This window comes from Biomphalaria glabrata, chromosome 12 (assembly GCF_947242115.1).
Source record: "Biomphalaria glabrata chromosome 12, xgBioGlab47.1, whole genome shotgun sequence".
In the NCBI taxonomy this organism is placed as follows: Eukaryota; Metazoa; Mollusca; class Gastropoda; family Planorbidae; genus Biomphalaria; species Biomphalaria glabrata.
In genome coordinates this window covers 12,714,731-12,727,946 of record NC_074722.1, presented here as the reverse complement: position 1 = coordinate 12,727,946, position 13,216 = coordinate 12,714,731, and the positions used below count along the sequence as shown (strand labels likewise).

At 39.4% G+C, this 13,216-nt stretch overlaps 1 protein-coding gene across 1 annotated transcript; it reads right to left on the bottom strand.

The window, feature by feature from the left end:
- Positions 1-285: 285 nt before the first annotated feature.
- LOC129922090 (alpha-1A adrenergic receptor-like) lies at positions 286-4,877 on the bottom strand. The gene is made up of 2 exons (XM_056006642.1): positions 4,733-4,877; positions 286-1,892 (listed from the first exon to the last, which is right to left on the bottom strand). The coding sequence occupies exons 1-2, from the start codon at positions 4,750-4,752 to the stop codon at positions 803-805; spliced, it is 1,110 nt and encodes a 369-aa protein (XP_055862617.1). The 5' UTR covers positions 4,753-4,877; the 3' UTR covers positions 286-802.
- Positions 4,878-13,216: the final 8,339 nt, after the last annotated feature.

The window sequence follows — 13,216 nt, the reverse complement described above, 5'->3', positions numbered from 1 at the left end:
TTCAATACCAGAAATAGTGCTCGGCGGCGGGGCTTCGCCCCGCGCTGGGGGAGCGCTGCGAACTCCCCCAGACCCCCTTGCTAGCAAGGGCGGGGAGTCTACAATAGACAATAAACGTCTTCCGAAAGGGTCAGAATGTAATAAAGATTAATTATGTACACACACACACATATATATATATATATATATTTTTTTTTTTTTCGCGGGGGGGGGGGGGGGGGTCGGGAGGGGAATCCCCCCCAAAACCCTCCCCGAAAAAAAGTCCTGGCTACGCCCATGAGATTTAAGATCTACATTTGTTACCTAGGTTAGTGCTTCTACCCGGGTGCCATATACCGCCCCTGACGCCTTGTAATACAGCCCATCGAAACTCCTGCCATAATACACAAAGAAATCACAAAGACTGAGTATCATTGGGATCTCAAACTACACCCCAGGTTTTTAAAGTCTTTTGTGTTGTTCCTGCTTTTGTTTCGGAAGTTACTTCAGAAAGAAGGTTGTTACGTGCAGCTGCAGGAAGCAGGGGATTGAAGAGGGCAGGAATCGATCAGGGACCATTTTGAGGACAGACTAGGGCACATACCAGGCAGTCACCCAGGTTGAGAAGCACTGACCTAGCCAAAGAAAAAAAAGTAAAAAAAAAGACCACTATAAAGATATACTTTAAAAAAAAAAGGAGGGGGCGGGTTAAAATTAAATTCGCGAGCTTATAGTTATTCTTCGTTACTGTCCGGATCGTGATTCATTGTAATGTTTGTTTGTGAAGTGTCCACTGATGGATTGTTTTCTCTTGTAACTCATTTTAAGATTTACAGAATAGAGAGAGAAATACTGACTTGAATTTGGCGCTAACTGTATAGTAGATCACAATGTTCACGCAGGCGTTGACCAGCCCAGAGGCGTAGACCACGGTGTAGAGTACATTGTATAGTTTGTAATACATTTTACCAAAGTCAAGCTCAGTGATAAACATCCTTGTGTAGGCCACCAGCAGAACTGGGACATTGCAGGCGAAGAAGAGGACGGCTACAAGGACTACAACTTTTGCTGCTTTGGCTTCCTTTGACGTCATGATCGTCTGCGCTTTGTCGCCCAAGTCTTCGAGCAAAGTTTTCTCTCCCAGTTTGGACCTTATTTGTTTTCCGGAGGCGACCTGTCGAAATTCAGCGGACGATTTTAGGCCGTTGATGATAAAAACAGCACAGACAGTTATCACGACTTGGGCGACGGTCGGTATCACGACTCCGGCAAACGTGTCAACAAAAAGGTCGATCTCTCGCCTGCAGTCAGCCAGCCAAAGGTCAAGGTGAGTTTCGTTGGTGGTAGTGTCGAAGACGACCTGCAGGCCTTGTGTGGCCCAGGCTGGAGTGAAACAAGCAAGACCAAAGACCACGATGGAAAATTTAATGAGCAAAGAGCGGTGCGGGGCAAGGATAACCTTGACATTAAGCGGGAATTTGATGCAAAAACAGCGCTCCACTGATAGGTAGACCGTAAGGCAGGTAGAAATGACGTATGCACACCCCCGGCTATAACCAAGGTATGCGTACTGGATAGCCAGCATATTTACGCTCCTGATGGGCCAGTGACCCTGGATAACATAGCAACAAATGCTAAGCAAAGAGAACACGCAGCTAGCTACGTCAGACACAGACAGGAAAATAAATGTAGACGTGACCCCGTACCTCGGTACATGCTTCCAGTAGACCATGACATTCATGACATTTGTCACGATACCAACTGAAGAAACCAAAGAAAGTGACATCTGGAGAAAATAAATGTTAAAGTTGTTAAATTCCTCATCGCTGATCAAATCACCGGCGCTGCTAGCTGATTGGCTAATCACGAAGACATCTGACTTGTTGCTTGGCAACAACTGATCATCCAGAACGCTATTGAAAATAGAAAAGGTCTCATTATTTTTGTAAAAAGTAATTTAAAAAAAAACAAACAATTGTAACAAATTTAAGTTTTTTTGCACATAAAGCAAGAAGTTAACAGAATTACATTTAGGGCAAGTTAAAAGTAGCCAATAAGGTTGAGGACGGTTAACGAGAGTTGTGTTTGGCCGGCACAATGACCAATGACCAAAAGCATCGGTTGTTGAAATAGTTCTAAACCGTTAGTCCACAGACCGCAGCGTTTTTCAAACTGGGGGTGCTGCGTTTCGACCACTTGAAAAAGGGGGGGGGGGGGGGAAGGAAGGTTGGTCAATTTACTTTTCAAGAACAAAAAAAAAAGTTCAATGTAGTTCATGTTTAAATATTAATGTTTCAACAATTTAACTATTTAAAGTAAGAGGCGTTGTAGTTAAAAACGTAACAAGAGAAACAAGTAAAAATACTTTAAAAAAAAAAACCAAAACAAACACAGATTATATTAAGCGTAATTGTATCCATTAATATGGTTCATTCATGTAGTTTGGATGTGAAATAGTCTAGACAGAATAAATCTGTGTGATTAGAAATACGTTTACCAATTGTTTGTGTTTAGCTTTTAGTTTTCTCAAAGCGCTATGACCCTAGCACTGGACCAGTTGTGGAAAAAAGGGGGGGGGAAGAAGGGCAGAAAAAGGGGGGGGGGAAGAAGGGCAGAAAAAAAGGGGGGGAGGTCTTGGTGACTGGTTACTTGCTCGTTTTGAAATGAAATGCATTAAAAAATGTGTCACTAAGGGTTCAGGAGTCATCAAGGGGGCTAATTCAACTTATACCACCACATCTGTCTAGTATTATTTCTTTCCCTTGTTCAAGATACCAAATAAAATAATTAATTACCAATAGTTAATTAACTAATTGGTTAATGTTGTTTTTTTATTGATTGTTGTGTTGTCAGGTAAAAGAAATAATTGCGGAAAATTTCAGTTAAATCCGAGATTGAGTGTTGGAGATATAATGTGTATAAACTTTTTGCCAGACAGACAGAGTGAGTTGATACAAGTTTTGTACAAATACCATCTACACAAAATGTCTTCTGCAACAATATCGACTCAAAATTTTTTTTTCTGCATGTCAAAACGCGAAATTTTCGTCTTTCTTTTGTCATAACTGTCGAATTTCTCCAACTGTCATACATTGTAATGTTGACGACATTTGCGTAAAAAAAAATAAAAATAAAAAAAAAGTTCGCTGTAAGGACGGCGAATACGCTCAATGTATTTATAGACGTGCATGCGCTATATTTATCTTGATTGTCCCTCGCGTAATAGTATTGGCCAGTGCAGCCTCGTTTTTACAAGGCTTATATCAACTCACTCTGTCTGACTATTTATCTGTGTCTGGTAAAAAGTTTGAACTTGTTTTTTCCCCCATTTCCCGTTCTCGGATCAAGTAAAAAGTTTGCATAATTATTCATTAAACCTGACAAGACATGAATCAATTAAAAAAAATAAACATTAGTTATTAATTGTTGGTGATTAATTGTTTTGTTTGATTTCGAAAAAATAGGGAATAAATACTACTTAATGAGAGATGTATATATATATATATGTCTATGTATATATGTATATATAAGATAAGATAAGATATCTATATATCTATATATATATTACCAATATATATACACATATACATATATACACCATATTATATATATGTATTTATATATATGCAGTGCTTTTTTTTTTTTTGTAAACAAAATAGGTACCGGTACTCAGTAGTTTATTGTCTAACTTTTAACTACTAAAATTAATAATATACGTTAAAATACAAGAAAGGTATTTTTTTTTTCAAAAAGGAGCCCGTACGCCGTACCTGTGCTTACCGTCACCAAAAAAAGCCCTATATATGTGTGTGTGTGTGTGTGTGTGTGAATTTGGTCCTCTTATTACGTTTTGACACTTTTTTTTGTCCTCCACTTCCCATTCTCGGATCAAGTTGAAATTTTGCATAATTATTCATAGTCGATAACAAAACACAAATCAATCCAAAAATTAATCAATTAGTTAATCATTTAGTACTAATTAATTAATTTTGTTTATATAGCAGAGAGGGAGATAAGGCCCGTAATTTTCAGATAAATGACAGTACGTTAAAAAAAAATATTTTCTTTTTTCAATTGCTTGTTATAGCTGTTTATTCTGACACCCAGATGATTAGTTATATTCATGGTAGCCTCCTGGAAACATTATGTGGGCCTGAAAAATGGTAATTGTCCTAACGATTTTATCTCCCTTTAAAAAATTGGGGCAAACAATAACTTTTAATGTCCGTCTTATCAAAACCTACCTTTTAATATCCGGCAATGGGCATATCGGAATAAAACACTAAAAGCAGTTATTTTAAAAGATTTTTTTTTAGGTTTTATTGTTGTTGTTTTTTTATTGTATATCATTCATAATTTGTACAATATAGTTGTGTTTTTTTTTAATATTCAGATAATGCATTTTTAAAACTATTTTATTGGTTGTGTCAAATTGAATTTCTTATAATGTTAGAAAATTATTTAAAATTCTTGAGCATCAGATTAAATCTAGGTCGACATTGAGTACTATATAGGCCTATGTCACACTACACAAGCTTTTAAGTAGTATGCACTAGAAAACATTTCGGAAAATGTCGGAAAGCAAACATGTTAGATAACATCGACTTTTTAAGTGTGACTGCTCGCGCCTTGAATGATCTCATTCTCATTAAAAACACAACATAAAGTTCATTGCGCATATTGATCTAAACACACACAAACAGGCACGCGTACAAAGTACAAGTGTCCTTACAGGATGGTCAAATAATCTTACCTTCCAAGGTCCTGATCCATTGTGTTACAGCAGATTTTGTAATTTTATATGTAAGACAAGCTACGGTCAAATTATGCTTGCTCTCTTCAATAAGATGTGATATGAAAGAAATATTTTAAAGATTAAATTGTTATTGTCGATATTATTGTATGCGTTGCTGTGAAAGAAATGTCTTTGTTATGGGACATCTCAGAATAATTAGTTTTTTTCTAGTAACACAATTTAACACCTATTTTTTGTTTGTTTCCTAAATCCATTAAAAGTTTGAAGAAAGGGAGAATACCACTAGGTACACTTTACAATGTACAAAAGGCCTACATGGCCTAAATTGTGCCGATGTGCCTAAACTCAAACTCAACTCAACTCAAATTTTTTTCCCTAATCTTGCCCTAAAGTTTTGAAAAACAATTAGCGGATAATGGAAGAAAAATCTGCTTAAAATAGTCTTCTAAGGAATCAAATATCAATCAATGAAACAACTCCAAAGCGCTAATTTTGTCTCATTTATATAGACCTAGATAGACCTATAAATAAATCTTATCTTCTTATCTTATATATTACAGGCTAGTGTGGCAAAATATGTGGGCCACAACTGGGACTGCGTAACCACGGGAAATACTGCATTCCTCATTGATCCTCGGACTCGAAGACAAACCTTATTATTATATATTACAGACGTTACTTCAAAAAAGAAGCAAATCACATCCCATGCATCTCATGTTAATCAATGACTTAAACTCTGACAGATCGTTGGTTTTCCTGGCTGATTCAGGCAACCCATTCCATTCTCCAATAGCACTAGGAAGAGGAAGCACTTGTACGAATTTGTTCTAGCGTATGGAATAAGAAATGTGCCTCTATCCTTGTGTGTTTTGGGGGTATTTCGTTAGGTTTTGTTTTTCAATGTGTAAATTACGGTTTAGTGTTTCATATATAGCCTATAATAGCTATTTTACTTTTTGTTTTCCTGTCCCGAAGAGCTTAGTGATTTTACTAATAAACGCTCCTAAAGTGTGAGCATCTTATTTCTGAATGTTGTAAAGTTGTGAAAGAATCATAGCAGTCAATTGTGAGTGTGGTGTGACAGAAGTGTTGATATAGCTCTAGAAGTTAGGGTTGGGTTTTTTTTTTATCGGGACAAAAATACAACGTTACTCTATTTAGAATGTTTTAACATGCAGTTTTTTTTTATCACGAAGTCTCACTCTGACATTTAATTAGTTATTTTATGAGTATGTCCAATGTACTGTTTCGGTCAATTTCTCCTTATGGTATAGCCTACATGAGAAAGTCACTGAGATGGCGCGTTTGTTTGTTTTAAGGATACCAAATCAATAGTACATACTACATTTCCTACGGGTTATGTTATTTACTTTAAAATTAAATATATTTTAAATCTGACATGTAAGTCATTTCTGGGGAATTTATTTTTCATGTCATAAATATTGATATTTTTATTTATTTTTAATTATTTCGTATATCTACATAGGAAATTCTTTGTGTTTGTCTCCCTTGCAATTAAAAGCTATAATTGTGTTGGTTTAATGTCAACATCTGCACAAGTTCAAATTATTTCCTAAATAAACTTCAATATTTATTTTTGCAAATTTAAGCATTTTAGAACATAAACTTATTTGAGAATCCACAAAGACTGAATTTAAAAATAAGATATTGATTATAACTAATTGGAAGACCAATGTCTCATAATATCGTGAAGTGCTAGCACTGGCGGATCCAGAACTTTGGAGTGGGGGGGGGCGATTTTTTTCCAAACCCTAACCCTAACGCCCAGTAAACCCTAACCCTATACATAAACGTGCGTACACCATATATATATATATATTCGATATATGAGAATAAAATAAGACTGTTTCTCAATCTTCGGCGAAAAAAACAGAAAAAAAACAGTCTTTCTCTTGCAAGCTTGGGGGTCTGGGAGAGCGATGTAAGCTTTTTCAGTGGGGTTCGGGGCGAAGCCCCGACGCCCAAAAGCGTTTTCTTGCATTTTTCTCTGCAGAAACGCATTCTTCTGACATCTACAGCTCATTATTTATCAGTGGGGTTCGGGGCGAAGCCCCGACGCCAAAAGCGTTTTGTTGAATTTTTCACGGCTGAAACGCATTCTCTTGACATCTACAGCTCATTACTTATTAGTGGTGTTCGGGGCGAAGCCCCGACGCCCAAAAGCGTTTTCTTGCATTTTTCTCTGCAGAAACGCATTCTTCTGACATCTACAGCTCATTATTTATCAGTGGGGTTCGGGGCGAAGCCCCGACGCCAAAAGCGTTTTCTTGCATTTTTTAACTGCAGAAACGCATTCTTCTGACATCTACAGCTCATTATTTATCAGTGGGGTTCGGGGCGAAGCCTCGACGCTAAAAGCGTTTTCTGGCATTCTTCACTGCAGTAACGCATTCTCGTGCCCTACAGCTCATTATTCATTCTATTATAAAGTGTCTTTTGAATAATGACAAAAAATATTCTAATATGAATTTATAGTCCCTTAATACATTGCAAATAAAACCGATTTGTTCTTTGAAAAGATTAGATACCCCACATATTTAGATTAAGGTTTTGAGGATCGCGGCCGAAAAAAAAAATTCGATTAATAATATTCAATAAAATTCTAGCATACATTGTGAGTTATAGTCCTAAAATTATTTAACTAGAAAAATAGGAGATAGAGTACCGCGGTAAAATGAAAACTATTAAATCTCGCTCCTTTTTATAATTTCTGCTATTGATAGCATTTTGCATTAAAGAATAGGGGTTGGGCGACTCGATAGAAGAATTTACTTTATAGCATATATAAATTATATTAGTGACAGATTTTTTAAATTTTGTAATTTCTTACTATAATACAAAAAGAAAAAGTATTGATTTGTCCGATATTCGACTAATTTTGTTTACATACTATGATTTCTCCATAAAAGCAGCACCGCCCCCCCCCCCACTCAAAGGGTTTAGATAGGAAGGGCGGTGGAGGTATTCGCTCTTCCCCTTCCAATCGGCCAACAGGTGAACGAAATTATATAAAGACCGGTTAAAATACCAATAACAAGTTTTAATCATATAGATATTTAATTGATTCTGTTAGCAAGCTGCGATTTCTATAAATAAATAGGACCGCCCCCCCCACTCGAAAGTTTATGGTGGGGGGGCGGATTGATGCCATCGCCCCTCCCGACCCTACCAAATCGGCCAAAATACTAGAAGGGGGGGGGGCAAAATAATCTAAAAATACGTTGAAATATAAATAATTAGTATATATTATTAACATAAGTAATAAATTCGCATACAAATTGTGTGAATTCTATACTATAATTCGTCCGCCCCCCCCCCTTTCGGGGGGGGGGGTCGGTCGAGTGGGGGGGGGGGGCGATCGCCCCTACCGCCCCCCCCCCTGGATCCGCCAGTGAGTGCTAGATAACCAAATATTTATTATTAGCAAATATTGCATTGTTATATTCTAGTGCGGTTGTACCGTGACATTAATGTTAAACAGTTACTAGAATTGAAAAATTGTAAAATAAAGTACCCTCACATACCCTACGATCTATGGAGCATAAAATGTAAAGATCTTCTGTTTTTATGGCCGGCGGCTGGTAAGGGTGTCATATGTCCAACACAACGATCAACCGCCTTTACTTTTCCCGAAGTAATGTCGTTCCTCTCGTTGCCCATTAGAGTTGATAGACTCAGGGGGCGTACTAAAAAATCCAGAAATTTTAAAATCTCAGTCTTCATCGAGATTCGAATCAGAGATATTCGGTTCGGAAGCAAGCACGTTACTAATCCAGCCAGTGCAAATTAAAAAAAAAAGGACTTTGTACTAGTTCCACTTTGCTACCATTAACACGTTGGAAGGGTCAACCATAGACGGCGGCTAGTTGGGAATGCGCCCAAATCTGCGAGTATTTAAAGATCTTGTACCGCACTTGTCAGCAGATTGACTGACGATAAGTTTAAAGTATAGAGGTCTCTCTCATGCCAAATGCAGACACACATATTTTACATGTTGCAAATCATTTGATACTTGATAATTTAGTGAGTGATCATTGTATCACACCCGCGCCCCCCCCCCCGCCTCCCCCCCCCCCCCAAAGAATAAAATAAATAAATACAGTAATAATCGAAGAGTTTCATTCATGGAAGCTGTTTAACAAATAACAAGTTTCCTTTTGGTGTATCCGGTATCCGGAAGAGTGTATAAACGAAAAATTTGTATCAGCCATATAATAGTTGTTCTACACTTATAAGTTTCATCTCATCTTCTCAACTCAGCCTGTGGTCCCGTCACCAACTAGTTTCCTCCAGGCTTTACGGATCTGGGCGAGACTGCCCAACTGCCCCCATGTCTTTCCAATGGTCGTCCAGCTGGAGACAATGAATTCGGCCAGTAGGCTTCCAGATGACTCGTGCGTCATATACTATACAGCTGGAGACAATGAATTCGGCCAGTAGGCTTCCAGATGACTCGTGCGTCATATACTATACAGCTGGAGACAATGAATTCGGCCAGTAGGCTTCCAGATGACTCATGCGTCATATACTATACAGCTGGAGACAATGAATTCGGACATTCGGCTTCCAGATGACTCGTGCGTCATATACTATACAGCTGGAGACAATGAATTCGACCAGTAGGCTTCCAGATGACTCGTGCGTCATATACTATACAGCTGGAGACAATGAATTCGGACAGTCGGCTTCCAGATGACTCATGCGCCATATACTATACAGCTGGAGACATTGAATTCGGCCAGTCAGCTTCCAGATGACTCGTGCGTCATATACTATACAGCTGGAGACATTGAATTCGGCCAGTCAGCTTCTAGATGACTCATGCGTCATGTACTATACAGCTGGAGGTCCTTCTCCCACAGATCCGTGAATTCTGCTGAGTTTATTGAAATTTTATAAGTTAAAATATAATACGCCTACAGCGATTTAGTTGTCTACTAGCAGTTTGGTGGTACAAGTCAACGACCATCAACAACAGATAGCTACCCTATTTAAAAACACACCAAACAGCAAATCAACAGAGGTGACACTTGTAAGTACAGTAGAACAATTTTCTAAGCCATTGTAGAACAAAGTAGATTAATTTTTACAAAGCTTATATCAACTGACTCTGTCTGTTTGTCTGTCTGGTACACATTTTGAAAACGTTACTTCTCCCACTTCCCATTCTCAGATCAAGTTGAAACTTTTCAAAATTATTCATTGCTTCTAACTAAACATGAATCAATACAAAAATATAAAAATTTATCAATTAAATAGTGGTAATTAAATTATTTTTTTTATATCGAAAAGGGAAATAAATCTTACAGTAGTGAGATATACGTTTGTAAATTCACAGCTCTTTCCTTAATATAAGTCTTTTTATAGTATTGTAATAACTTAAGTGAGGCAACTCAACGAGGACATAGACGTTTATTTCAATAGAGACATGACAAACACAAAGGGCATCTGCCTTGAGTACAGCATCTCCATATTGGCTCTCTACTTGGGCGGAAATCGTTAGTCTCTTAATGTCAACATCCGACTTGATTAGTCACAGATAGTTCGCACCTACTTTCTGCACTATCTTGGATGGCGGTGCGCATGGCAAAGTCATAACATTGCCCCCGTCTTAGCACTTTTCGTCTCGAAAAGAAACACTGCAGCTGAGGTTTGACAGTTCAGGTGGAGGTCGATCCGTGGGAGCCACAGACGGCAGGGAGCCTGTTGCCCACGAAGCCATCTGCACAGTATTCCGCGGCCGTCGCTTCCTCTTCTTCCAGTTGGCTAGTCTACGCTTGAGACGATGTCGTGGTCGCTGCTTCAACCTCATGACGATAGTCGCTGATGCCAGCCAGATGACACAGGGAGAGTTAGTGGAGGTCATGGTTGCCAGCCACGTAACACAAATGGAGGTTGTGGCGATCTTTGTAGATTCCAGAGTTGTTGTTCCAAGACGCTGAGTCAGCGGACCTTTTCCATGGACGTCTCGTGACACAGTTGTAGGCCCACTTGTAGCCATGGTTTCAAGCACATAGTCTTTCTCAGCCTCATCTGTAAGGTATGCCCATGAAGCATCCTTGTAATGTTCATCCACCATTACATCAGGTTTTGCTGGAATTAATTCACCACCGTTCAAGTCATTCTCACTGAAGTGGGCAGAAGTACACATTTCTGTCAAGTTCAGATCTTGTAGCTGGTTTTCTTGGCATGGGCACTGTCCCCGCAGGACGCCGCATATACAGTCCATGTCAATCGCCTGGATGCAGTTGCCAAGCATCGAGTTCTCTCTTATGCCGCTGCCAAAGTCAAATTCGTTGTTTCTGTCTCGGCCATTGTTGGGGCCCGTATTCGCAATTTCACTCGACGACATCAAAGGCAAGGAATCAGAAACGGTCTTGAGGCTTTCATGGTTTGAATTCTCGCCAAAGGTACTGACAGATAAACAGAGGTCTTTAAGGTCCACAGCAGAAAGCAGACCCAACGTTGTCTTGATCTGTCCGGCTCATTGAGGTACTGGTAACAGGTACAACAGGAACAAACACTTCAGGCACATAACAGACTTCTCTTGTTTCTTTATTTGTTTCTTTCCTTTCGATTTGAAACATACCATTCAGATCGTCGCAGCAATCGTTGTCACGTTTCTCGCCTTGAAAGTCATCCCCGACAGACTTGCCCACAACACAGTCATAGACAGCGCTCCAATCCCCAGCGCCTCCATCACCACTGTTTGTGCAGCCACAGTCCTGACCAGGCAACTGCTCCTTCCCTAACGAGTTTATTCCTCCTTTTGCTTGCGACACAATGTTATCACTTTGGTCTATTTGGCCTTCTACTTGTAATACACTTTTATCAACTTTGTTCAACATTATGTTCCTGCTCATGTTTCCCATCTTGTTCCCAATCATGTTCAGTTGTTCAGTTGTTCATCAAATGCATCCACAAAGTCCTGGATCTTGCCCATTACATCAACAATCCCAGGCTCAATTTCAAATTGATAGGTCTCCGGATCTTCCTCTTCATCGATCAGAGCTTGCCGCAGACGAGCCGTGAGCGTTTCCCTGCTACCGACAGGTTTTAAACATCGGTCTCGAAGCTCTTGTCTTAGCTCTTTAATTAAGAGCTGATGTAATAGCTTCAGCGATGCCATAGAGATCTAATCCTACCTCCTCTCGTTGAGTTGCCTATAAATCCCACTTCTGACAACCAATTGTAATAACTTAAGTGAGGCAACTCAACGAGGACATAGACGTTTATTTCAATAGAGACATGACAAACACAAAGGGCATCTGCCTTGAGTACAGCATCTCCATATTGGCTCTCTACTTGGGCGGAAATCGTTAGTCTCTTAATGTCAACATCCGACTTGCTTAGTCACAGATAGTGCGCACCTTCTTTCTGCACTATCTTGGATGGCGGTGCGCATGGCAAAGTCATAACAGTATTTTTGTTTTATTTTGCTTAATATATTTAAGTTTATCTTAAGACATATTACCTTTATGACCTTGGCCAATAATACGGAAATTACGAACCGCGGGCTATATCCGGCCCGCACTGACCTGCTATACTGTTCCTTAAACTCCTTCCCTCAAAGGATAATTAAGACACAGAGTCTCAGTTCAAATCACTTGGTCTGTCTGTCCGTCTGGTGTACACGTTATTTCTTCCACTTCTCATTGCCGATCATGTTGAAACTTCGCACAATTAATTATTGTTGATGACAACACATGTATCGATAAACAAATATTGATGAATTAGTGAGTTAATTAATGGTTATTAATTTATTTTGTTTTATAAAGAAGAAAGGAGATAAATCTGGCAGTATTAAGATTGATATGGTAGTAACTGTGCGGTTATTTCGCTTCTTTTCCTTATATAGGCTTTTTTTTTTTAAAGTTTTTTTTACTGTGTTACAACAAACCTAATGCAGGAAGGCAAAGCTAGCAGAGTTTGAACTTGTGACCATCGGGACGACAGTCTTGAGCACACACCAGGAAGGCAAAGCTAGTCGAGATTGAACTTGTGACCATCGGGACGACAGTCTTGAGCACACACCAGGAAGGCAAAGCTAGCAGAGTTTGAACTTGTGACCATCGGGACGACAGTCTTGAGCACACACCAGGAAGGCAAAGCTAGCAGAGTTTGAACTTGTGACCATCGGGACGACAGTCTTGAGCACACACCAGGAAGGCAAAGCTAGCAGAGTTTGAACTTGTGACCATCGGGACGACAGTCTTGAGCACACACCAGGAAGGCAAAGCTAGCAGAGTTTGAACTTGTGACCATCGGGACGACAGTCTTGAGCACACACCAGGAAGGCAAAGCTAGCAGAGTTTGAACTTGTGACCATCGGGACGACAGTCTTGAGCACACACCAGGAAGGCAAAGCTAGCAGAGTTTGAACTTGTGACCATCGGGACGACAGTCTTGAGCACACACCAGGAAGGCAAAGCTAGCAGAGTTTGAACTTGTGACCATCGG